This window comes from Hemiscyllium ocellatum, chromosome 15 (genome assembly GCF_020745735.1).
Source record: "Hemiscyllium ocellatum isolate sHemOce1 chromosome 15, sHemOce1.pat.X.cur, whole genome shotgun sequence".
Lineage (NCBI taxonomy): Eukaryota > Metazoa > Chordata > Chondrichthyes > Orectolobiformes > Hemiscylliidae > Hemiscyllium > Hemiscyllium ocellatum.
This window is the reverse complement of record NC_083415.1, coordinates 26,917,004-26,940,564: the sequence shown is the minus strand read 5'-3', so window position 1 is coordinate 26,940,564 and position 23,561 is coordinate 26,917,004. Positions and strand designations below refer to the sequence as shown.

At 41.5% G+C, this 23,561-nt stretch overlaps 1 protein-coding gene across 1 annotated transcript in view; it reads right to left on the bottom strand.

The window, feature by feature from the left end:
- Nucleotides 1-22,769, bottom strand: part of LOC132822916 (plasmanylethanolamine desaturase 1-like) — a 29,289-nt gene extending 6,520 nt beyond the window's left edge. The window contains exons 1-4 of the mRNA XM_060836322.1: nt 22,565-22,769; nt 14,238-14,357; nt 10,074-10,165; nt 8,010-8,154 (exon numbers count right to left, since the gene is read on the bottom strand). Coding sequence (XP_060692305.1) covers nt 8,010-8,154; nt 10,074-10,165; nt 14,238-14,357; nt 22,565-22,748 — 541 coding nt within the window. The 5' untranslated portion in view covers nt 22,749-22,769. The remainder of the gene's footprint in view (nt 1-8,009; nt 8,155-10,073; nt 10,166-14,237; nt 14,358-22,564) is intronic.
- Nucleotides 22,770-23,561: the final 792 nt, after the last annotated feature.

Here is a 23,561-nt window from a genome sequence, read left to right as displayed (position 1 = left end):
GAAGAGTGAATAGAAATAAATTATTTCCATTTATGAAAAGACTGAGAACCAGAGGGCACAGACTTACGTTGCTGTCAAAGGAAGCAACAGCAACCTAACGGAGGGAAAAGAAATTTCCAGTCTGCAGTTAAGACCTGGAATGCACTGACTGAAAATGTGGCACAGGCAGGTTCAAACAATTTTCCTGAAAGGGAATTGTTCAATCCCAAAAGAAAAACAAAATTACAAGGTTACAGAACAGCAAAGGGACGATGGCTATCTGAAGGAGCAAATAGAGAAACAACAGACTGCTGCTGTGCTGTAACCATGTTAATACTTTGAAATCCACAAGGTGAGTTCCAAGTCAGCAGCCCAGGTATTTAAAAACCAGCTCGTGTTGATAAGATTTCACATCCATCCAGTGTAAATTTTACTCCAAACTATGGCAGTAAACAAGCAGTTCAACTCAAAAGTTTGTAGAAATGGGGAGAAAATGTTCCTTGGCATATAACAGGCATTTTGAGGGACGACACATTTATTTCATTGCATCTATTCAAAACGGTTGACAACTCCTTTCTATACACTACTTCTGCTTAAGTTCATTCCTTAAACGAAGGCAGTCACAACACCTTAAAACGTGTAGTAACCTTCATCATGTCACATGCCCATTTTTACTCCTCACCTAATGTTGCACTCATTAAAACCAAATATATTCCATCTATCACCATCCGCTATTCTTGTTCTGTGCAATGTTTTTGGAATGGTTTGGAACAAGCTTTGGTTTTCTCAGTGCACAAATGTAAATAAAACCCACAAAGTCCATTCTGCATGGATGCTGTCAGTCGGGCAGAACCCAAGCTTGGGATTCTGTTTTGAGTGCAAGAAGAAATTTATTATTAAAAGCTATTTTATTTTGCCACTTACTGAACATTACTTGGCTAAGTCACCTCTTTAAAGAATAGATAATTCTAATACTTCCTCAACTCCCCTCTTCACTATCTACATATGCAAAGATATTAACTTCATCAACAGATCCTTCAGAGTCCTTCTCCACAACCTCTATGCTCATGAAAAACCTGTTTTATGAAACATTCATTTCAGCAGATGATATGGTCAGTCAAATCACCTGTGCTTTCTGGAATTTTGAAGCATTGTTCTGATCAGACCATCAATAAGCCCCAGTAGATACACCAGTTCCACATGATGGTCAAATAAAAAAACCAGATTCAAATATAAATTCAGTGTATTTTTACATCCTTAAAAACAGTTAAGAGTTCTTGGTCATAGAAAACTTGCAGCTGAAAATGGAATCCAAATGATGTTCACTTAATGCCATGAATAGATTCTCTATAACCATCAAGGGATGAGAATTCTTTTTGTCCTATTGAGCTTAATTCCAAATTATCAATATGGTAAGACCTTGATTATCCAGGGATTTTCAAGAGAGTCGAGTTAGGGCAGAAACTCTGAAGGGTCTCAGATAAAGCAGGAACCTTTATGCTGAAAGTAAAAATGTGATCCCATCACCATTCAAGATTAAAAAACAAAGCTTTGCACCATAGATTCTAGATTACCATCTTAAACGAGTGAATAACTTGGTTTAAAAATTAACTAAAAACCTTCAGGCAGCTTGTATGCATTTCATACACAGCTTTTTAAAATATTGCTAAGTTTGCAGTTTCTGATGAATTACTGAAAAATGTATCAAAACTCGCAAGTGACATGTTAGAAAACTTCATGCATTAATACAACAAGTAAACAGATATTTGCATAGCCTTGAAACTCCTTGCAACCCTGCAGGTGGTGCTCTGCAGTAATTTTTGGACAGTGAAATGAGAAGGCACAAGAGAATTTTTAAAATAACATCCACTGTATTAAATTGAACAAACATTGAATTAAATGGGACGATATCAAAGTTAATTAATCAAGTACCAAACACTCCAATGTCACACTGCCACCTGGTACAGTACTGATTGTATTTGAGCAATAATGTCAAACAGTAAATATAATTGTTATGGATTGAAAATAGGCAGAGTTTGACATCTGAATTTTAGGGCATGAAGGGATACTGTTTTCCGACCTCTAACAAATCAGAAGTTCTTGATGAGTTAATGATCTGATAGTTCTTTACAACCTTCTGAAAAAGGTAGTACAGGAAGTCATTTTAAGTTTTCAAAGAAAGTGCAGAATAATTCAGATTCTTGCTCAGGAACCCTACACATTTCCCACTTAATCATACAGGCCAAAAGCTACATTGCATGATGACTAGGCACTTCTGTCTACGGGGTAGGTTAAAAATAGTACCTTTCACTGGCTGATACAACAACAGACATCCAGCTCTCAGCTGGGCAGTGGGACAGATTGGGGAAGCTGAAAATGTGTTGCTGGAAAAGCGCAGGTCAGGCAGCATCCAAGGAGCAGGAAAATCGATGTTTTGGGCATGAGCCCTTCTTCAGGGATCAGCCTGACCTCCTGCGCTTTTCCAGCAACACATTTTCAGCTCTAATCTCCAGCATCTGCAGTCCTCACTTTCTCCCCGAAGATTAGGGAAGCTGGCCAAGCTCATTTCCTTTCATTTTGTAAAAAGAATTATGAATTCACTGGAAAAATGTTGCATTGAGAAAATTGGATGTCACAAAAGGAAACATCAATTTCATTAGCAATTAAAACATGTTTATTCACTTCATAGTACTTCCTGGAGACTTTTTGAAGAAATTAAATGATCGCAGTAAATGAAAATTTGAGAAAAGGTGGAAGGTTTAAGGCATTTAGAGAAAGCTGACAATTTTATAAAAATATGGACTATTCATTTCTGATTCCATCATCCAACTTAATACCAAAGACTTTCACGGACTGAAGTGGTTTTAAAAAGAGATCAAAATCACAGACTTCAAATAGCCATAGACATCAACTGATTCACACAAGTGGCCAAGTTTCAGGAAACCAATGCGGATTAGACAAGAGGCAGCCAACCATAATTAAACATTTTATCCAAAGGCAATGAAACCAACCAGTAACCCCACCACCCCCAGACCCGGTTTGGGTGTGAAATGCCCTTCATCTCAAATTGATTTATAGCTCAGAATGTTCAAATGTTAGAGATTGATTCAGCCTACAATTAACAAGCCTAAAGACAGAACTTGCACGGAGATGGAATTTCCAAACAAGCTTGTACTTCAAGGAGCTGTTTTTGACAAACAGATGAAATGCCAGATGCAACACTGTGGCTGTAAACTCAATCTCTGGAAGAGCTCCCATTGGCAATACTGATTGGAAAGAAGCATCAGGACACAGAACACAGAATAACTCATTTTGTTCTGAAGATCCCGGAAACAAATTAACCAACCTTGGTCTCAAGTTAAATTCTTACACCTCAAGGACACTCAAAAGACTCAACTCTATTTTATTTTATTGACTGAATGAGTGAGGTAATTCCACAAATGCTATAATGCTTGATCCAATGTTACCAGAGGTAAAATGGCTCTTTCAATCAAAGATGAAATAGATTTTTCATAATTAGGCCGCAGCCTTTAAAACTATCAATATTTTTGTTTTTACAACTAACTGCAGAGGCAACTTACTCCTCGACATCAGCTGGTTTCAAAATCTATTTGTGTTTACTGCCAAGCACACAGGCATAATGACTTCATAGAAAGCTGGAAACTATAGGCCAGTTAGCATAATATCCATCACAGGGAATTGAGAGATTGCAGTATAAAGCAGATTAAAGCAGGAGCAACATGATCAGGCAGTGAACATTCTTTTCTGAAAGGAAAATAGTCTAAACATTTATTAGCACTTTTTGAGGAAGTAAAAAGAGATAAGGGGAGTACTGTAGACTATATTTGGATTATGATAGAGCACATGATGCAGAGGGCAATATATTAACATTGATAAAATATTGCTTGTTTAACAAACAGTAAATAAGGATTTTAAAAAGTTATTTTTGTTTAGTTAGCTTCACTGATTTTTTTTTAAAAAACCTTGCATGACATGTAGCTTTTGTTGGCCAGGCCAATATTTATTCCCCATTCTTACTGGCTCTTGTGAAAGTGGTCATAGTGAGCAGTCTTCTTGATCCACTGCATCCATTTGATGTAGGTATACCCAAAGGCTGTTAGAGTTCCAGGGTTTTAAACCAGCAACACTTAAGGAATGGTAATATATGTCTGAGTGAGCATGAGAGACTTAAATAGGAACTTGCGAGTGATGGTAATCTCATATGACTGTTTATCCTGGTCCTTTTCGATGGTAGTGGTTGTGGGTTTGGAAGGTGCAAGGTTGGGGGCCAGGGTGGATTGGTGATTAGCATTGCGGCCTCAGCACTAGCGACCAGAGTTCAATTCCAGCCCTGGGCAACTGTCTGGGTGGAGTTTGCACATTCTGCCTGTGTTTATGTGGGTTTCTGCATTTTGCACCTGTTTCCTCCCACAGACCAAAGATGGGCAGGATAGGTGGATTGCCATGCTAAATTGTCCATAGTGTCCAGGAATTAGCAGGCTAGATAGATTAGCTATGGTAAATATGAGGGTTGGATGCTGTTCAAAAGGCCAGTGCAGACTTGATGGATCAAATGGCCTCTTTCTGCACTTTTGGAATTCTGTGATTCTACAAAGAATATTGGTGAATTTGTGTGGTGCTTATTCTGGGTGGCACATGACTGCTACTGAGCATCTGTGGTGAGGAAATGGTCACTCCTCTGTGATATCAGAAAGCAATATGGAATGTAAGGTGACATGGTGGCTTAGTGGTTAGCATTACAGCCTCACAGCACCAGCGACCCAGGTCGATTCTACCCTCGGGCAACTGTCTGTGTGAAGTTTGCTTATTCTCACCAAGTCTGTGTGGGTTTCCTCTGGGTGCTCCGGTTTCCTCCCAAAGTCCAAAGATGTGCAGGTTAGGTGAATTGACCATGCTAAATTGCCCAGTGTTCAGGGGTGTGTAGGTTAGATACATTAGTCAGGGGAAACGTAGAGTAATAGGTTAGGGAAATGGGTCTGGGTGGGTTATTCTTCAGAGGGTCAGTGTGGACTTATTGGGCCAAATGCTTTGTTTCCACACTGTTGGGATTCTATGGAAACACTGCTACGAGATCTCCATTTGTTCATTCTTCTCACCTCTCTCCCAAAAATTAGTTTTTTTTTCTGACTCAGTAATGGTCAATCTGTAGAAGTTTGGAAAAGACAGTTGTTGGTTTCATACTGAAGCTTTCCCCCGATTGTTGTCGTCTCTAATGGTCTCTAATTTGAACACTGACCTGAGTCAACCCCAGCTAGAATGTCCGACACTAGAATTAATGGGCCGACAAATGTTCCCTGCTGGAACAAACATCTGTGCTCTCCAGTGACAGCCAAACACCTTTAGCTATTACTGAAAATTAACAGCCTATGTTGTATAAAAAATATTGGGAAAAATCCATCTCTAGTCCATTGTATCTCTTCATTATTTGTAAGTATTCTACTTGGTTAACACTGAACATACTGCCTCGATGAATTCTGGCAAGAGATGAGAATCTCTTTTGCTGTCCATCACACCTGCAGAGCATATCCACAGCAGCTGAAAATGCCTCGCACACGAGGCTTAGGTAAAATTTTCCACACTAGTCTAAAGCAGAACTCAAGATACAGAAAGAAAGACACCTCTTCATGGGAACTTCATGGCACTGAAACATGAAAGTGGTTGAACAGCTTTGCATACCTAATCGGAATAAACATATAAAAACATTTCAGAACCACCTTTTTATATAGGATTACTTGTGATAAGAAAGGTGTGCTGTTTTGTCCCCCTACCACCTGCAAGTCCATGGGATCAAGCCCATTCTGGAAATTTGAGCACAATCTAGCAACATTAGTGCAATATTGAGATGTCCACATCATACTTAGTTGGATATAAAAGTTGCCATGGCACACTACCGCAAAACAGGAGAGCTCTGTGACCAGTCCAACATCCTTACATAATCAATCAATCTGACTCAAAGTAGGAGATATTGCAGTAAAACTTTCAGGTAATATCAAATTGGAGTTATAGCGAAAGTAGACAATCCCACAAAAAGATAGAAAGGTAAAGAATCAGCAGGTTCATGGTAAATAAAGTTCGATATGATGACTGGAATTTATTTTGGAGTAGGAATAACAATCACTCCATGCATGATAAAAGACTTAATGGAGCATGGAGAGATCCTGTTAAATGTATTAGGTTCTTAAAGCAGACCAAAAGACTAAAATAAAAACAACTACAAGATATTAAAAATCTGAAACAAAAACTGAAGATACTCAGGTCTGTCCAAAACTGTGGGGAGAGAAAGAGTTAATGTTTGGAGTTCAGTGACCCTTCTTCAGACCTGTTCTGAAGTTACCTCTCTCTCCAGATGCTGCCAGACCCAAGTTCCTCCAGCAATTCCCATTTTCTCTCAAAATATTTTACTTTGTTCGATAATCCATGCTACGGTTTGAAGCACCAAAGAGAGCAAGCGAGTGATTTAAAGGAAATGGAAGGTTGCAACAAGCATGGAAGATCAAGTTGTGGTTGTTTTCTTTTAGAGAGAAGATCATGAGGAAAGCTGAAAGGAGATTTTTAAATATATGCAGGTTTGATAGTTTTCTGCATAGTCATCTCAATTTTAGACTGGTCCAGAGTCCTGGTCGTAAATACAAGGAATCAGATAAAAGAACGTCAGATGAACTTCTCCAGTACAAAGAAAAAGGTGAGAAAGTGAAATATGTAAGCAACAATATAAACTCTGTTCAACTGTTCAAATATTAACAGATGATTTTCAGTTTGCCGAGAACCCTTCAGGATTTACACATTCCACAGCTAACAGTGTTTAAAGAGGGGCATGGACAAAATGTAATGATCAAAGTTTGGGAGAAGATTTGTAGCTCGGGTGCTCGTTGTGATGGTTCTGTTCGCCGAATTGTTGCAACACAAATTCCCAGCGAACAGAACCACAACAAAAATGTAATGCATAGCATCCATTTACATAGTTCATACTGAAGCATAATGTACTAATTTGAGCAATTGTGCTGAATCAAGAATAGTCTGCATTAACATAATTGTCTCATTGAAAACTAAATTTCTTGGAGTCTAAATGCAAGTCTAATAAAACAGTGAACATGAATGTCAACAATTATACTTTTCCTTTCCCAATTTCCCCTCTGCCTTCCTCTCAGAGAGCAACAGCATGCTGGAGGACTGGCGTGTATCAGCAAGTATCAGACTCATTATTTCAGCAAATGCTAACATAGTGTCAGATAGCATAGTATATCAGAGCAGGATGTAATTCTGTAGTCAGCTGAGTACTTACAGAAAGGGCTACTGGATAGCACAACAAACTTTGTTTTAAGTGGCATACTCAAACCAGCAAAATTATACACCTAAGATTTCTAGAGGTTTAGGGCAATATTGTGACGCCCAAGTAGTCAATTGAGGGTGCAAGTGAGAAGACCGTCTGCCAACAAGTTTTATTTCAGGCAAAGTTGCATTTATTTAAGTAATCTATGCTATATATAAAGTTTAACAGTGATACATATACCCTCCACATTATGTTTCTATTACTTTGGGTGTTTGTACATCAATTACGTGGACCTCTTAATCAACCAGCACACTCCTGGTCCTCGCAAAAAGTTTGCTGTAATTCCAAATGGCAACTCTTGTCAATTCAAACATGCGTCCACACAACTCACCCCACCCTTTTAATCTGCAGCTCCCTTACAGCCAACCCCAGTCCTGAAAAAGGGTTACACCCGCAAGTTCTCCTCCACCTGATGCTGCCTGACTTGTTGCGTTCCTCCTGCTTGTCTATCTTGGATTCCAGCATCTGCAGTTTTTGTCTCTAACGAAACTGGTTAACTCAGCATGATCCTGGGACAGAAACCCAGGACTTTGTTTTGATTGGCTCATTTGCTCCCTAGATAAATCCACTCAGTTGGGGACGCTTTTAAGAGGGATGAAATGATTGTGATTAATCCCACAGCAATAGTTCTTTGACAATTACAGTGCATTTGAAAAATTCATGCACTGAATCAACATACCTGGAGATACAGTTAAAAACGTGTATGCCATATTAGCCAGGGGGATCACAGTAAGCATGCAATTATCACCATTTGTTTCAATGAAGTCATGCCTTGTTATAGCAGTTGGATCAATATGATGTTCTCTGAATGGTCTGATGAAAGCCTGAAAAAAGGAGGGAAATATAACTGCAGAAACACAAACTTTGCATGTGAACATTTTAGCTGTAAAGATGCACCTACATTATAATATCATCACTTTAACAGTGCATAGTCTCAGTACGATAAAAGTACACAACACGTAAATAAAAGTCTGGATTGTTTGATCAGAATAATGTGAGGCTTTATGGCTATCTTGAGTAAAGCAGATAGGAATTTTCAGAGCACACCCTGCCATGGCTCAAGGCAATGGCTCGCAAATACCTTTTTACAGGCAGATAAGGTTGTACAACAAAAGCTGGCTGTACCAGCTAATGTCCACATTCTAGGAACAAATAAAATTGTAGAATGACAAGTTCCAGATATTTGTACTTATTTACTATTGAAAATTTGCTTCAGAATTGAATTGTTAGCAGAATTTAGCTTTTCATCTATAAACAAACATCAAGACTGAGGATGTCAGTGCAATTTGGCATCAGCATTCATGTGCCAAGTCTTAACTTTGCCAAAATCAATATCGAGTTAGCTTTGTCACCTAGATTTATTATTTCCGGTGAATTATGAAGGCAACTTTCAAAGGCTGGGAAGTAGCAGAGAAAGATTTGTTTGATGCACGTTTACCCATAGTGAGGAGCCAAGGATTCTTAAAATGGATCACAAAAATACATTAAATTACCTCTAGCAACTACCAGAAATAACTGGTGGACGTTCCCAATGCAGACTCTAAAGTACCACCCGAAAGCATTATCAAGAGAACACTGCAACTGAGCAGTGTGGCCAGCTGATGATCAAACCAAGGTAGAGGTACATTTTGAATGGCAAACATAACATATCAATAACCATATGAACAAGTAGTTAAGGAGTCAGGCCCACCACTTCCTGGTACACAACTCAAATGTGTATTTAATTGCAAATGTGAACGCATTTCACAACAGAGAAATAAAACTAGCCAAAGATTTTACAGAAACAAGGTAGGCAGTTTGCAGGTTATGGACAAACACCCATAGTGGCAGTGGGGAGATTGGAGGTGGGAGGGTGTTTGGGAGAGTTGGAAGAGTTGGGAAGAGATAGTCAAAAGGGAGCACATTCACAGAACTTAAGTCTTTGTGAACTGTTAAAAACAGCCTGGGATAAAACATTGGAGAAAGTTATTGGTATAGTTGATCAAGGCTGTGCGTTGATATGCGAACAAAGACATGAATTTGGAAAGATAAGGGAAACAAGAGACAGCTTCACTGGAACTGATCAGGTGGAACAAGTGCAAGATGAAGATGTTAGAACTTTGGATAAGATTCTTTAAAAAAGGAGCAGTTTAGGAAACAGGATTAAAGTCAGGTGTAGGAAGTAAGCAAAACATGGAAAAGAAAAAGTACAGAGGAGACAGGGCAGTTGCAAAGGGGCAAAGCAGAAAGTTGAAAAGCTTGAAGTTGAATTCTGTTTTGCCACTAAGACACTGAATCTGAATGGCAATTTGCTAATCAGAACATGGGACTACACATCTTGGTCAGCCTCAATGAGCACCTGGGAAGGGAAAAGATGATCAGGAAAACGCAGGCAGAGTTTTTAAAAGAAAAATCTACTTAAGATATCAGTTTTCTCAATGTTTAAATTTGGTTGCATCACAGCATTTCAATTAGGCCGTTTACTACACAGAAATTGATGGAAGAACTCCGATTTAGTCATCAAGATTGAGGCTCTGTTCTGTTCCATCTACTACTCTCTCCCAGTTTTGAAGTCTTCATGTGCTTCCTCACCCCAGTAAATTATAATGGGAGAAGAGAATAATGTAATTCACAAGTTATAAACAGTAAAGAAAGGTATTGCAGCTTACTGCTTGCAGATCACAATAACAAATTGGACATTATATATACTGGTTTTTATCATTAGTTTGACGAAAATCAGAAAAATATAAATTTGGATATATACCTTGCCAAGTATAGGCAGGTCAACAGAACCCCACGTGTCTGCTCCCCAGTGGACTAATCCTGATGCAAAATCAGCAGTAACCATCCCTGCAACTGGATTAAAACAAGTTCAAACATGAGTCCGCTATACAAAAACTTACAAGATGTATATACCTTAAGTGTTTAAGGATTATTAACAAATTCTTCAAATAAAAATCTATCCAAAAGCTGTGTAGTTTATAATTACTGTAAATTATTAATGAACTCCTGTTTAACAACTTGTATTTACATAACACTTAAAATGTAGAAAAATATTGTGAAGTACTTATCAAAAGGATACAAAACAAAAAGGTTATTCATGAGAAAAACATGATTAAAAAGACAGTTAAAAGTCAGGTGTGGATTAGGGAGAGCACTCCAGAGCTTAGGACTCAAACAACTGATGACATGTTTGTCAATGATAGAGTGAAGGAAGTCAGCAACGTGCATGTCAGTGTAAGCTGGAAAAATGACAAGTTGACAGCAATGTGGCAGACCTGCAGATGGCAATGCCATGAAATAATTTAACTATAAAAATAGAAGAAACAATTTTAGAGAAATAGTAGAGGACTATGTGGAGGAATGAGGTAGTTAAGTGATTAAAGGCAGGACAGGTTGAAAGTTGTTCATTTGAGTATTTTAGGCTTTAGGATAGAGGGATAGAGAAAGGAGATTATATTAAACTTGTGTGAAATGCTCATTTGGCCTCAGCTGGCATAACCTTAACCTACACATCCTGAACACAATGGGCAATTTAGCATGGCTAATTCACTTAACCTGCATATCTTTGGATGTGGGAACAAGCCGCAGCACCTGGAGGAAACCCACACAGACATGGGGAGAATGCGCAAACTCCACACAGACAGTTGCCTGAGGCGGGATTTGAACCCGGGTGTCTGGCACTGCGAGGCAGCAGTGCTAACCACTAGCTCTAAGGCAGAAGATACAGGGTGGTGGTGGAGGGTTGCCTTTCAAACTGAAGGCCTGTGACCAGTGGTGTACCACAAGGATCAGAGCTGATCCACTGCTTTTCATCATTTACATAAGGATTTGGATGTGAGCATAAAAGAGGTATCGTTAATAAGTTTGCAGATGGCACCATAATTGGAGCTGTAGTGGACAAAGAAGGTTACTTCAGAGTACGGGATCTTGATCAGGTGGGCCAATGGGACAAGGAGTGGCAGATGTTTTTTAATTTAGATAAGTGAGAGATGCTGCATTTTGGAAAGGCAAATTAGGGCAGGACTTATACACTTAATGGTAAGGTCCTCGAGAGTGTTGCTGAACAAAGAGACATTGAGTGCACGCTTATAGTTTCTTGAAAATGGAGTCACAGGTAGATAGGATAGTGAAGCATTTGGTATGCTTTCCTTTATTGGTCAGAGCATTGAGTATAGGAGTTGGGAGGTCATGTTGTGGCTGTACAGGACATTGGTCAGGCCACTGTTGGAATATTGTGTGCAATTTTGGTCTCCTTCCTATCAGAAAGATATTGTGAAACTTGAAAGGGTCCAGAAAAGATTGACAAGGATGTTGCCAGAGTTGGAGGATTTGAGCTATAGGGAGAGGCTGAACAGGCTGGGGCAGTTTTCCCTGGAGCATCAGAAGCTGAGGGGTGACCTTATAAAGATTTATAAAATCATGAGGGGCATGGATAGGTCTTTTCCCTGGGGTGGGGGAGTCCAGAACTAGATATCATCGGTTTCAGGTGAGGGGGGGAAAGATTTAGAAGGGACTGAAAGGGCAACATTTTCATGTAGAGTGCAATGAGCTGCCAGAGGAAGTGGTGGAGGCTGATATAAATACAACATTCGATTGCTACATTACTGTATTTTTGTAGCTATGAGAGAGATTTGGTTAGGGGAAGGACAAGTCTGGGAGTTTTAACATTACAGGATTTAGATAATTCAGGCAAGAGAGAGAAATGTAAAAGAAGTAGGGGAGTCGTGTTATGATTAAGGGAATATTACAGCTGTACTGAGGAAGGACACCTTGGAGGGTTCGTCCAGTTAGGACATATAGGTAGAACTGAAGATTACGAAGCGTGCAATCACAGATGCAGTTGCACCACGCACCTTCCAACTGCCAACAGGAGATAGAGGAACAGATGTGTGGACAGATTATGGGAAAAAAAATCTAAAGTCAGTTTGTTATGGTGGGTGATTTTAACTTCGCCTACATTAACTGGGACTCAGTTCCAAAAGCTGGGGTTGGGTGGATGGGTGTGGATTTCTTAGGTATGTCCAGGATAGGGAAAGAGCCATATGAGACCTGGTATTGGGGAAGGAGCCCAAGATGATCAAAGTTTCAGTGAAGGAGTATTTCAGGAATACCTAAAGTTCAAGGTTTGTGCGAAGATTTGTAGCTCAGGTGCTCGTTGTTGTGGTTCTGTTCGCCAAGCTGGAAGTTTTTGTTGCAAACGTTTCGTCCCCTATATAGGACAAAGAGCAAGACAGCTAACAATCCACATACATGAACATCAACTAGCCACGAAACGACACGACCAGCTATCCCTAGTAGCCACACACGCAGACAACAAGCAACATGAATTCGACTGGGAAAACACTATCATCATAGGGCAAGCCAGACAGAGAACAACCAGGGAATTCCTAGAGGCATGGCATTCATCCACAAACTCCATCAACAAACACATCGACCTGGACCCAATATACCAACCACTACAGCGGACAGCTGAAACTGACACCCGGAAGCGGCAAGGACAGACCACTATAAATACCGGAAGAAACATCAAAGAAGCGCTTTGCAGGAGGCTCCAAAGCACTGATGATGTCGCCTAGCCAGGGGACGAAACGTTTGCAACAAAAACTTCCAGCTCGACGAACAGAACCACAACATACCTAAAGTTGTAACTTACTTATGAATAGGATAAAAGTCTCTTCAGGTGAAAGAGCTAAACTGGGGAAAGGCTAACTACCACAATATTACGCAGAAACTGAGGAATGGAGATTCGTGGTGGCTGTTTCAGGGTGTATCCACATTAGGAATGTTTTAAAAGCCAGGTAATTAGAGTTCGGGATCAGCATGTTCCTGTGAAATGAAGAATAAAGATGGCAAGATTCAGAAACCTTGGATGATGCAAAATTGAGAATTTAGTCAAAAAGAACAAAAGCATATGTAAAGTTTAGGAAACTGAAGTCAGAGGGAGCCCTCAAAAATATAAAGAAAGCAGGAAAGAATTTAAACAATGAATTAGGAGAGCTAAAAGGGACCATGAAATGCCTTTGGCAAATAGCAAAATGAAAATGCCAAGGCATTTTCTATGTATATAAGGAGCAAGAGAATAGCTAGGGAAAGGGTAGGCCCACTCAGGGACAAAAAAGGAGCCAGAGAAAGTGGGTGAGGTCCTTAATAAATTATTTGCATTGATATTCATTGGAATGTGTAAAGCTATTTGACCAATTTTGGGGTGGCTCTTAAATTTTACCACACGGTCTCCAGACTGGTTTCTTGCGCCCATGCCTTAGGTCAATGCCAAGTGGTTTGTCTTTTCAGGGGAGACGATGGCCTAGTTGTATTATCTGAGACCCAGATTAGAATTCAATTTTTAAAATTCTGGAATTAAGAGTCTAACGATGACCACGAATCCATTGACGATTGTCTTAAAAACCCATGTGGTTCACTAACCACCTTTAGGAAGGAAACTGCCATCCTTCCCTGGTCTGGCCTACATGTGACTCCAGACCCATTGCTGCGTTTGTCTAGAACCAGAGGACATAATCTCAGAAGAAATTAGAACAGAGGTGAGGAGGAATTTCTTCTCAGAGGAGAGCGTTTGTGGAATTCTTTACTGCAGAACATTGAAGAAACGGGGACGTAAAGTATACTTAAGACAGAGTTAGATCTTTAATCAGTAAGGAATTAAGGGAAAAGGGAGGAAGGGTTTGAGGACTATCAGATCAGCCATAATCTTATTGAAAGGTGGAGCAAACTCAATGGGCCAAAAGGCCTACTTCTGCTCCCGTTTCTTGTGACCTTAGAGGGGCAGAGGTGGGCAATGTTATGGAGACAGGAGGATATGATCACTTATGGTATGTAAAGCTCAATTTGGGTTCAAATAGGATGGAATTTTGGGCTATAATTCTATTGCAGAGTACATGAAATATTTACTTGCTAAGCGTCTACTTACTAATTCCAATAAGGATCAAATGGATGTGGTCCCAGCTGAAATTCATCACCAGATGATAGAAATTGCAGTTCATGAGAACGACGTTTAGAATAACACATACCCATTCTTGAAATCGTTTAACTGTGGGAAAAGAAAAGAGAATTATTTAAGTTTTAACCGAGCAAAGAATGCAAAGTTTATACAAAATCTTTATTAGTAGTTTTAAGTCTACCTTCTCAGCACAAAGCTAGCTTGCCATTTATTCTATAATCTGAAAATTGTCCCAGTCTGTACATCAGAACCTGGATTCTGATCCGGTCAGCTATCCCAGACATGGAACAAAAACCTTGCTCTGTGTAGTGTGCAACAGCTACACCACATTTGGAAAAAAGCATTCGCGCACAGGCACCTTCTGGCTCACTTATCAGAAAAGTGAAAGAACTGACTCCATATGGATGGCTTAATCATAAAAACTAAAATTGTTGACCATCACTGAGTCCCATTCAGCAACAAAGAAAATGTCTCACTACCACCTTCTGCTTACCCAAATCGATCATCAGTGCATAAATCCCAATCAGGGAAATTGGATGATACCATAGAGAAATTCAACACCACCCTTGATAAATCATTGTCCTGTAACCTAAGGGAAACAAGTCAATTCCCCTTGGTGATTTCAAGGCCAGAACTGATCTAGAAAAAAGCAACTTGGACACAATGTAGGGAAAGCAAACTGCAAGAGTCATCATTCTGCGATGTTAGAACACCCTCGTTCCAGACAGTGGCACCTGCTTGGCCACATCATCTGAGCATGGGACTCCAAGGTCTTTAAATTCACGCTCAGAATGGGGCCATTGCTGGCTGGGCCTGCATTCATGGCACATTCCTAGTTGCCCTGAGGGGTAGTGGTAGTGAGTTGCCTTCTTGAACTGCTGCATCCTCACTTGTCCACATCATCTGTGCTATGACAGGAACTGAGAAATGCTGCACTAGTCACCAGCTAGTGTAGTCTACTATCTCCATCACCCTGCCAACCTTGAAATTGTTGTGCCAACAGGTAATTCAATGGCGACAGACTCAAAGTAAACCTAGTTGGTTCAGTACCTCATAGCTAATGTGGCAATGCTCAATGAACAGAAACAAACTATGTTAAATCCCTATGTAGTACCTGCAAAGAGATTCTCTACAAGAAAACACCAAGACTCGTTTGATAAAAACAATCAGGAGCTAGTAAAATTGCAAGTGCAAGGTATTCCTGAACCTTGACAAATGCTCAAGGAAAAGAAAGCAATCTAAAGACAAATGACGGCTGAGGTCCAACAAAAACAAGCGTAATCCAAGAACAGGTGATGAAGAAAGGGCAAAAAACACACAGCTCACTGATAGCCTTGACATACATGGATCCTTCAGCCCAGTCACAACCCATCTAAGGGCAAGCAACCAAGGACATACCCAACTAACAATGGAGCAACATGCATGAAGTTCAGAAAGAGTGAGCACTTATTGGAAGGAGCATGTTATGGTCTTGCCCACAGCATGCTACTCATCATCATCTCTACACTACAGGTTGAAAAGGCCACCCGATAACTGGGAACCAACAAGGCCACTTGCACAGACAAAATTCCTGCCAAAATATAACAATTTGTGACAATTTTTTCAGAAAGGAAGCAAGATTCAACTGTAGGAACTACAAGGGAATTCCCCCTACTGTTTGCCGCAGGAAGGTCACTGGCATAATGCTTCTCAATCACCCCCTCCCATTAGCTGAACAGCTCCCACCAGAGCTGAATTGAGAATTTTGTTCATCAAGGGGCATTTGTCAGGATGTTCACAAAACAAATTACTACTGCACAGAAAGCAGTAGTAATTACTAGATATGGTATGTTTTAATCCCCAAAGGCCTTCAACTCTCAACTGGGAGGGACTATGCATTCTGCTCAAATTTGGTTGTCTGCAAAAATTAGTCATCTGTTGCATGATTGCACGCAAGTAGTGATCTTCACTAACAGATCCACCATCGGTTCAAAACGTGCACAAACCGGTGTCAAATAATACTTTTTCATCATTAAATATTTTTATCCATCTTCTTTGCCATAACACCCATCCCATATCCATGAATCTTCCTGCTATTACGGGCCTAATCTACAGGATGTGGGAATCTATTCAATCTGCACCACCTCCACTCTACAACTAACACCACCACAACCTCCACTGAGCTCCTGTACATAAGAGTCTATGTTCATAGCGACCAGGGTCCGGCACCACTCCCCACCTCTTCCTCTGCTTAATTACACCAGCACCACTCCCCACCTCTTCTTCCGCTACATTGATGACTGCATTGGCGGTACCTCATGCTCCCGCAAGGAGGTTGAGCAATTCATCAACTTCACCAACACATTCCACCCTGACCCTACCTGGACAATCTCTGACACCTCCCTCCCCATTCCTGGATCTCTCCATCTCCATTAACGATGACCGACTTGACACTGACATTTTTTACAAACCCACCGACTCCCACAGCTACCTGGATTACACCTCTTCCCACCCTATCTCTTGCAAAAATGCCATCCCATATTCCCAATTCCTCCGCCTCTGCTCCAGGAGGACCAGTTCCACCATAGAACACACCTGATGGCCTCCTTCTTTAGAGACTGCAATTTCCCTTCCCACGTGGTTAAAGATGCCCTCCAAAGCATCTCGTCCACATCCCGCACCTCCGCTCTCAGAACACCCCTAGTGCTCACCTTCTACCCTACCAACCTCCGTATAAACCAAATCATCCACCAACATTTCCACCACCTCCAAAAAGACCCCACCACCAGGGATATATTTCCCTCCCCACCCCTTTCCGCCTTCCGCAAAGACCGTTCCCTCCATGACTAACTGGTCAGGTCCACGCCCCCCAACGACCCACCCTCCCATCCTGGCACTTTCCCCTGCCACCGCAGGAACTGTAAAACTTGTGCCCATACCTCCTCCCTCACCTCTATCCAAGGCCCTAAAGGAGCCTTCCACATCCAAAGTTTTACCTGCACATCCACTAATATCATGTATTGTATCCATTGCTCCCGATGCAGTCTCCTCTACATTGGGGAGACTGGGCGCCTCCTAGCAGAGCGCTTTAGGGAACATCTCAGAGATAACCGCAATCAACCACACCGCCCCGTGGCCCAACATTTCAACTCCCCCTCACACTCTGCCGAGGACATGGAGGTCCTGGGCCTCCTTCACCGCTGCTCCCTCACTACCAGACGCCTGGAGGAAGAACGCCTCATCTTCCACCTCGGAACACTTCAACCCCAGGGCATCAATGTGGACTTCAACAGCTTCCTCATTTCCCCTTCCCCCACCTCACCCTAGTTTCAAACTTCCAGTTCAGCACTCTCCCCATGACTTGTCCAGACTTGTCTATCTTCTTTTCCACCTATCCACTCCACTTTTTCCTCCCTGACCAATCACCTTCATCTCCTCCCCCACTCACCCATTGTACTCTATGCTACTCTCTCCCCACCACACCCTCCTCTAGCTTATCTCTCCATGCTTCCAGCTCACTGCCTTTATTCCTGATGAAGGGCTTTTGCCCGAAACGTCGATTTCGCTGCTCGTTGGATGCTGCCTGAACTGCTGTGCTCTTCCAGCACCACTGATCCAGAATTTGTTTTCCAGCATCTGCAGTCATAGTTTGGAGCCTAGGTAAAAACAATCATCAGGTGTATTCACAAGAGAAATGGGCCTTGGGTTAAACATCCAGAAGAAAACAGAAGGCTGTCTACCAATCGTTCCTGCCACACTGAATATCACTGGTCAATATGCAACACTTTCCATACTTATTTAGCCTTTTCTCAGTGAGGGCAGAAAGCAATTCAACACCACAAGAAGCTTGACACCAACTAGGACAAAATCAGCCCGCTTGATTGACATAATATCCACAAGTATCCACTCCCTCCACCATTGACATTCAGGAGCAGCAGTGTGTACTACCTACAAGATGCACTGCAGAAATTCAGAGATTCTCAGACAGCACCTTCCTTATTCACAATCACTTCCATTTAGTAGGTCGAGGGCAGCAGATATATGGGAACACCACCTTCAAATTCCCCTCCAAGCCACTCACCATGCTGGCTTGGAAATATATTGCCATTCTTTCATCGCGGCTGAGTCAAAATCCTGGAATTCCCTGCCTAACAGCATTGTGGGCCAACCCACAGCAGGTGGACAGCAGCAGCTCAAGATGGCAGCTCACCACCACTTTCTCAAGGGCAACTAGGTTTGGGCAATAGATTCTGGCCAGCCAGCAATGCCCACGTCCCACAAGTGATTTTTTTTAAAAACTAAATCAGTGTGCTAAGTGAAGCATTTGGCCCTCTGAGGAACCAGGTCTGATTAAAATATTTCACACCCAGCACCAAGATCATGGTTTAAAGGGTAATAGTGTTATAAGCCATATGCAGAGTCATGGACAATGTACATCTCAATCCCTTGAGACAATGCCTTGGTGGCTACACAAAATCCTACAAGTTTCCTGACAGAATAGGTGCTCCAATATCAGCGTTTCCTTTCAGGCCAACATCCCCAGCAGTAAGACACCGACTAGGATCAATTAGTTGCATTGGGTAGACCATACCATCTGTATGCTGGAGAAGACTTGTGATGATGTTGCTCCTTTAACAAGGTTAAGTGTCCTTTTCTTTCCTCCCAGAGAGCTTGTAAAAGCAGCGATTCCAAAAAGTCTGGCTTGGGTGGGTTTTTGACTATAGGTAACAGATACTGCCTCAGGAAAACAGCTTTCAAGTTTCTAAAGGAAACACTTATACAATGAAAGGGGAATAGCCAGTTCTCCCAGCTCAGCTTTACTCTGGTTTAGTTTTAGCAGTCTAGCTGTTCACAGAAAGCAGTCAGCCAGTTTGAGGCTGCTAGTCCCAACAGCTACATGGAAGGAGGTTGCCACGCTGAGTCCTCATTTCTCTCGAGACCCTGCATCTGATTTTACCTTTTGTGCCAAGGGGTGTTTATGGAGAGTGTTGCAAGTATTTCTAGCACATGGAGAACAAGTGCAAACAATGGAAGGGGCACATGAAAACAACAGCATCCTACCTACCCGGCTTGAGTGAACATTATCTATCCCCCAACCTCACATCCAGCAGTGTTTACAGATCCAGCATTGGACCATTTTGTCACCTCAAGATCCACACCAGAGTGGCAAAAAGCAATCAATTTCAAAGGATATCTGAGAAGAATATTCTGAAGTACAGTATGAAATTAAGTATTTTATCTGTCTATTGAGTATTTTGGCATAACAATCTTTCAGATAAGCGAGTAGTGCACTTGTGAATCCTCTCAATTCTTCTTTTGGCAAGCTCTGGAAACAGAACATTAAGGAAAATACTAGTTCTCAACATTGAGTCACCAATGCAGAATTAAGCTAGTGGCACTAATTAAAGTATTATTTTTGGGATATGCTATGAAACTTTGGAAAGGATTTTCTGTCTAAAATGTGGCTAGCACATAACAGTTTGAGTTTTGATATTCAGACTCCAATGTTACATTTGACTAAGCTCCAGTGAATTCCAGGAAGGCTGAGAAGAAACTCAAGAACACACAGTGCAATCCAGCATAATCCACTAACACTATTAGTGTTCACACAGAGGACACTGACACATTCCTTTATCAAATGTTCCTTATGCTAAAGCTCTCAATAATTTATATGACACTTACTGTCAATTTTTACTGTAGATGGCCATCAGATGAACAATTGTCAAATCAAGGGAGTATGAATAACAGGTGATGACAATACCCATTAGTTAGCCAACATCTCATTTGACAAGTCATAAATTGTAAATATATCTAAATATTTTAAAGTTAAGGGGTCAAAATATTGAAAATATCTACAGACAATACAAAATTTAGCTAATCTCAAGGAAGATTGTGACAGAATACGAGACATTGTTAGCAAAATTCAGAATGGATGTATAAATGGGAAATTGCAAGATGTTGCATCTTTGTGAGAGAAATAAGATGGCCCTTGAGAAAGAGTGTTTGAAAGTGGGGTACAGATTCACAAATTATTTAAAATGGTAACATAACCCAAAGCCATAAAACAATGCAAATAAGGGGCTGGAATTGACCAAAGGAGTGAGATTCAAAGCAGACATGTTAAACTTACATAAAGTCTTGGCTAGCCCACAGCTCTGGTTTTCAGCATACAGAAAGGTACAATAAATTGAAAGCCTCCTTAACTGCGAATAATAGTTGAATGAATATTTATAATTCTAAAGTATGAAAATAGAGGCAAGTTTGACATTATCCTTGAGCTCCAAATATTTGTGCTAACATGTATTTATTCTTAAATTATTGGGTAATTCCAGCAGATCTGGAGTGGCATTCAGGGCAGATATGGCAAGGTTGGCAGAATTCATTTTCTAAAAAGAATACGTTTAAACCTATGAGGTTCACAAATGTGAATCCATGTCCTCAGAGCATCAGGCTGGCCTTTGGATTACTAGTCCAATGACATTATCACTGTAGCATCATCTCCCAATGTGGCCATAAAAATATCCACAGCACTAAAAAGTGTATGGTGATCTCCCCAAGCGTCCTGTCAGACATTTCTCTCTCAGCCAACATCGCTAAAACAGATCAGCTGGTCATTTTCTCAGTGCCACATGCAGGACTCAATTATGCTTCTTAAAACAGTGATTACACTCCAAACAAGTTTTGTTTACTGGATGTACATGGTTTTGCCCTATTTGGAAATCATGCAAAAAGCCATATAAAATGAAGGTTTGTGTTCAGTATTAAAGAGGAGGTCAGGAATCATCACTGTAATCGCTCAAAAAAGGTTGCAATCTCTTGCACAGTAAACTAGTCACCTTCCTATATAGAAATTTGTGGCTAATAACCTAGTTCACTGGAATTTATTTTGCTGTCATTGTGGTAATATTTAATAAAAAAATTGGAATACTAACTTTGCACAGTGGTTTAGTGGTTAGCACTGCTGCCTCACAGCACCAGGGACCTGGGTTTGATTCCGGTCTCAGGTGACTGTCAGCATGGAATTTGCACATTCCCCCCCATGTGTCCGTGGGTTTCCTCTGGTTTCCTCCCACAATCTAGGTGAATTGGCTATGCTAAGTTGCCCATAGTATGCAGGGATGTGCAGGTTAGGTGCATTAGTCAGGGGTAAATATAGAGTAATAGGGGATGGGTCTGTGTAGGTTACTCTTTGGAGGGTCAGTGGAGCCAAATGGCCTGTTTCCACACTGTAGGTATTCTATGAAACTTGTTAGGTCTATTAGACCTATTTCCCCTGTCTTAAATGAAATAAGAATTGTTAATGTCACAACCTAGAAACAAGTCAAATCAATTTGAGTTTGTGAATATTCATTTTAAAAGACAAAAATGGACATTGCTTGGCACTAGAAGTTTCTCATATTTGAAAACAAAATGTGGTATAGTTGCTTCACTCATCAACAGGCTTGACTAGCTTACTTGTGGATGATTTTTCTCTCATCCACTTGAAGTCAGCTTTTTCCAAACCCAAAATTTTAGGTCACTGTTTCATCTTTCTCAGGGAAATAAAATCTTCCTCGTCTTTTCAACTCTAAAAGTATGAGCTCAGCACAACACAGGTCACCGCCCAGGTTGTAGTCACCTAATTCAACACAGACTGCAGATTAAATCGAGAACACACTTTTGGACAGAGCAGTCTCAAGAGTGTTTGCTGTGCAATGGGAAGCCTGATCTTAAACAAACAAACAAAGTGTTACAATCATAAAACAGTTAAATGGATACTGGAATCTCAACCTTATTATTCCACCCTCAACATCTACGGTATTCGCATCTTGGAACAGTTTCTACCTCGTCCACAAGAGGGAAGATCTGGTCACCCCCGCTTTTCCCATCCCTTTATACTAGTCATGATCGGTGCAAACTGGAGGGACCGAATGGCCTAATTCTGCTCCTATATTATGGTCTTATAGAAAGTCACAGTCTTCCCCCAGCTTTAGGGGGAAGTCTCACTGCGGCTTTAAATGTGAGAGTGCTCCCCCACCCACCCACTCACTGTGGGTTTCCCATTACCAGAGGGATCGTCCCTTGCAACGAAGAGCGATTCGTTGCACCAGTGGATCGCCCCAGTTGCAGTAGTTTTCAGGAAGTCAGGCTCATTCGCCGAACCATCAGCTCCCCCTCTCCTCCTGCAGTCCCACTGACACCCCGTTTCCCGGACATGACGATAATCACTGCCACCCAGAAGGGTATCGGTCAGAGCCTGGTGGAAGTGCTGGCCGAGGAGACGGTGTATGGGGCGGCGGTGTATGAGCCTCTCATTCCGCCTCCCATTGCTCTCTTACCGGGAGAGTACAGCTGCGCCAGCTCCTTGGCGCCGGGATGTTGAGGGCCCCATCGGGGTGTGGCCGGATCGCCGCCCTCCTGCCAAGTAGCCTGACTCGGGCTGTTATCGGAAGCCGCGGCCCCTGGCCCGGTGCTGGACCCAGACTCAGGTTCAGGCTCGCTCCAGGACGACACACTCGCCATCTTCCTGTGGCCCAACACTCTCCTCTGACTCAGCCAATCACAGGCAGACATCCGCCCTGGCACGTCACAAAGCCCACCAGCACCACCAATCCGAACGCATCATCTCCCCGATTCGACCAATCAGAATGTCGTCTGCGGCTGGGCGCTGGCCAATCAGAACTGGTATAATCCATGACGCGTGGGTCAGCAGAGGACAGTATCAACCCACAGTCAGAGCTTTAACAAGGTGGCCTTTGACTTTGTGCCTGTGCAGTGTTTGGCCTGTAAATTTGTCTACTTCCGTGGTATTTCAAGTGCTCATCTAAATATTTATTGCGAGTTGCTATGCACATTGCCCTTTTAAACAGAGATTTCTAGGTACACACTATCTTCTGGACGAATAAAAACATTTCCTCCAATTTCCTCTAAAATTTCCTGCTCTGTACCTTAAAACTATGCTCCTTAATTACTGAGCCTCTATTAAGTGGAAAACATTTCAGCCTGCCTTCCCTATCCTATGCCTTCAACTTTGTACACCCCCAGCCAATCTCTCTTCATTGGTGACTTGCTCCAGCCCAGATAACATTCTGATGAATCTCCTCTGCACCCTCTCTAGTGCAATCATATTCTTCCTACAGTGAGGAGATCTGAACTGTACAGTATTTCAGCTGTGGCCAAACATTATATACAGCTCCATCATAAGTACTTTGCTCTTATACTCAGTGCCTTGACTAATAAAGGCAAGTACCCCGTATGTTTCTTAACCACTTTATCCAGCTATCCGGCTACAAGGATTTATGTACACATGCACCACGGTCGCTATCAAAACTTCTG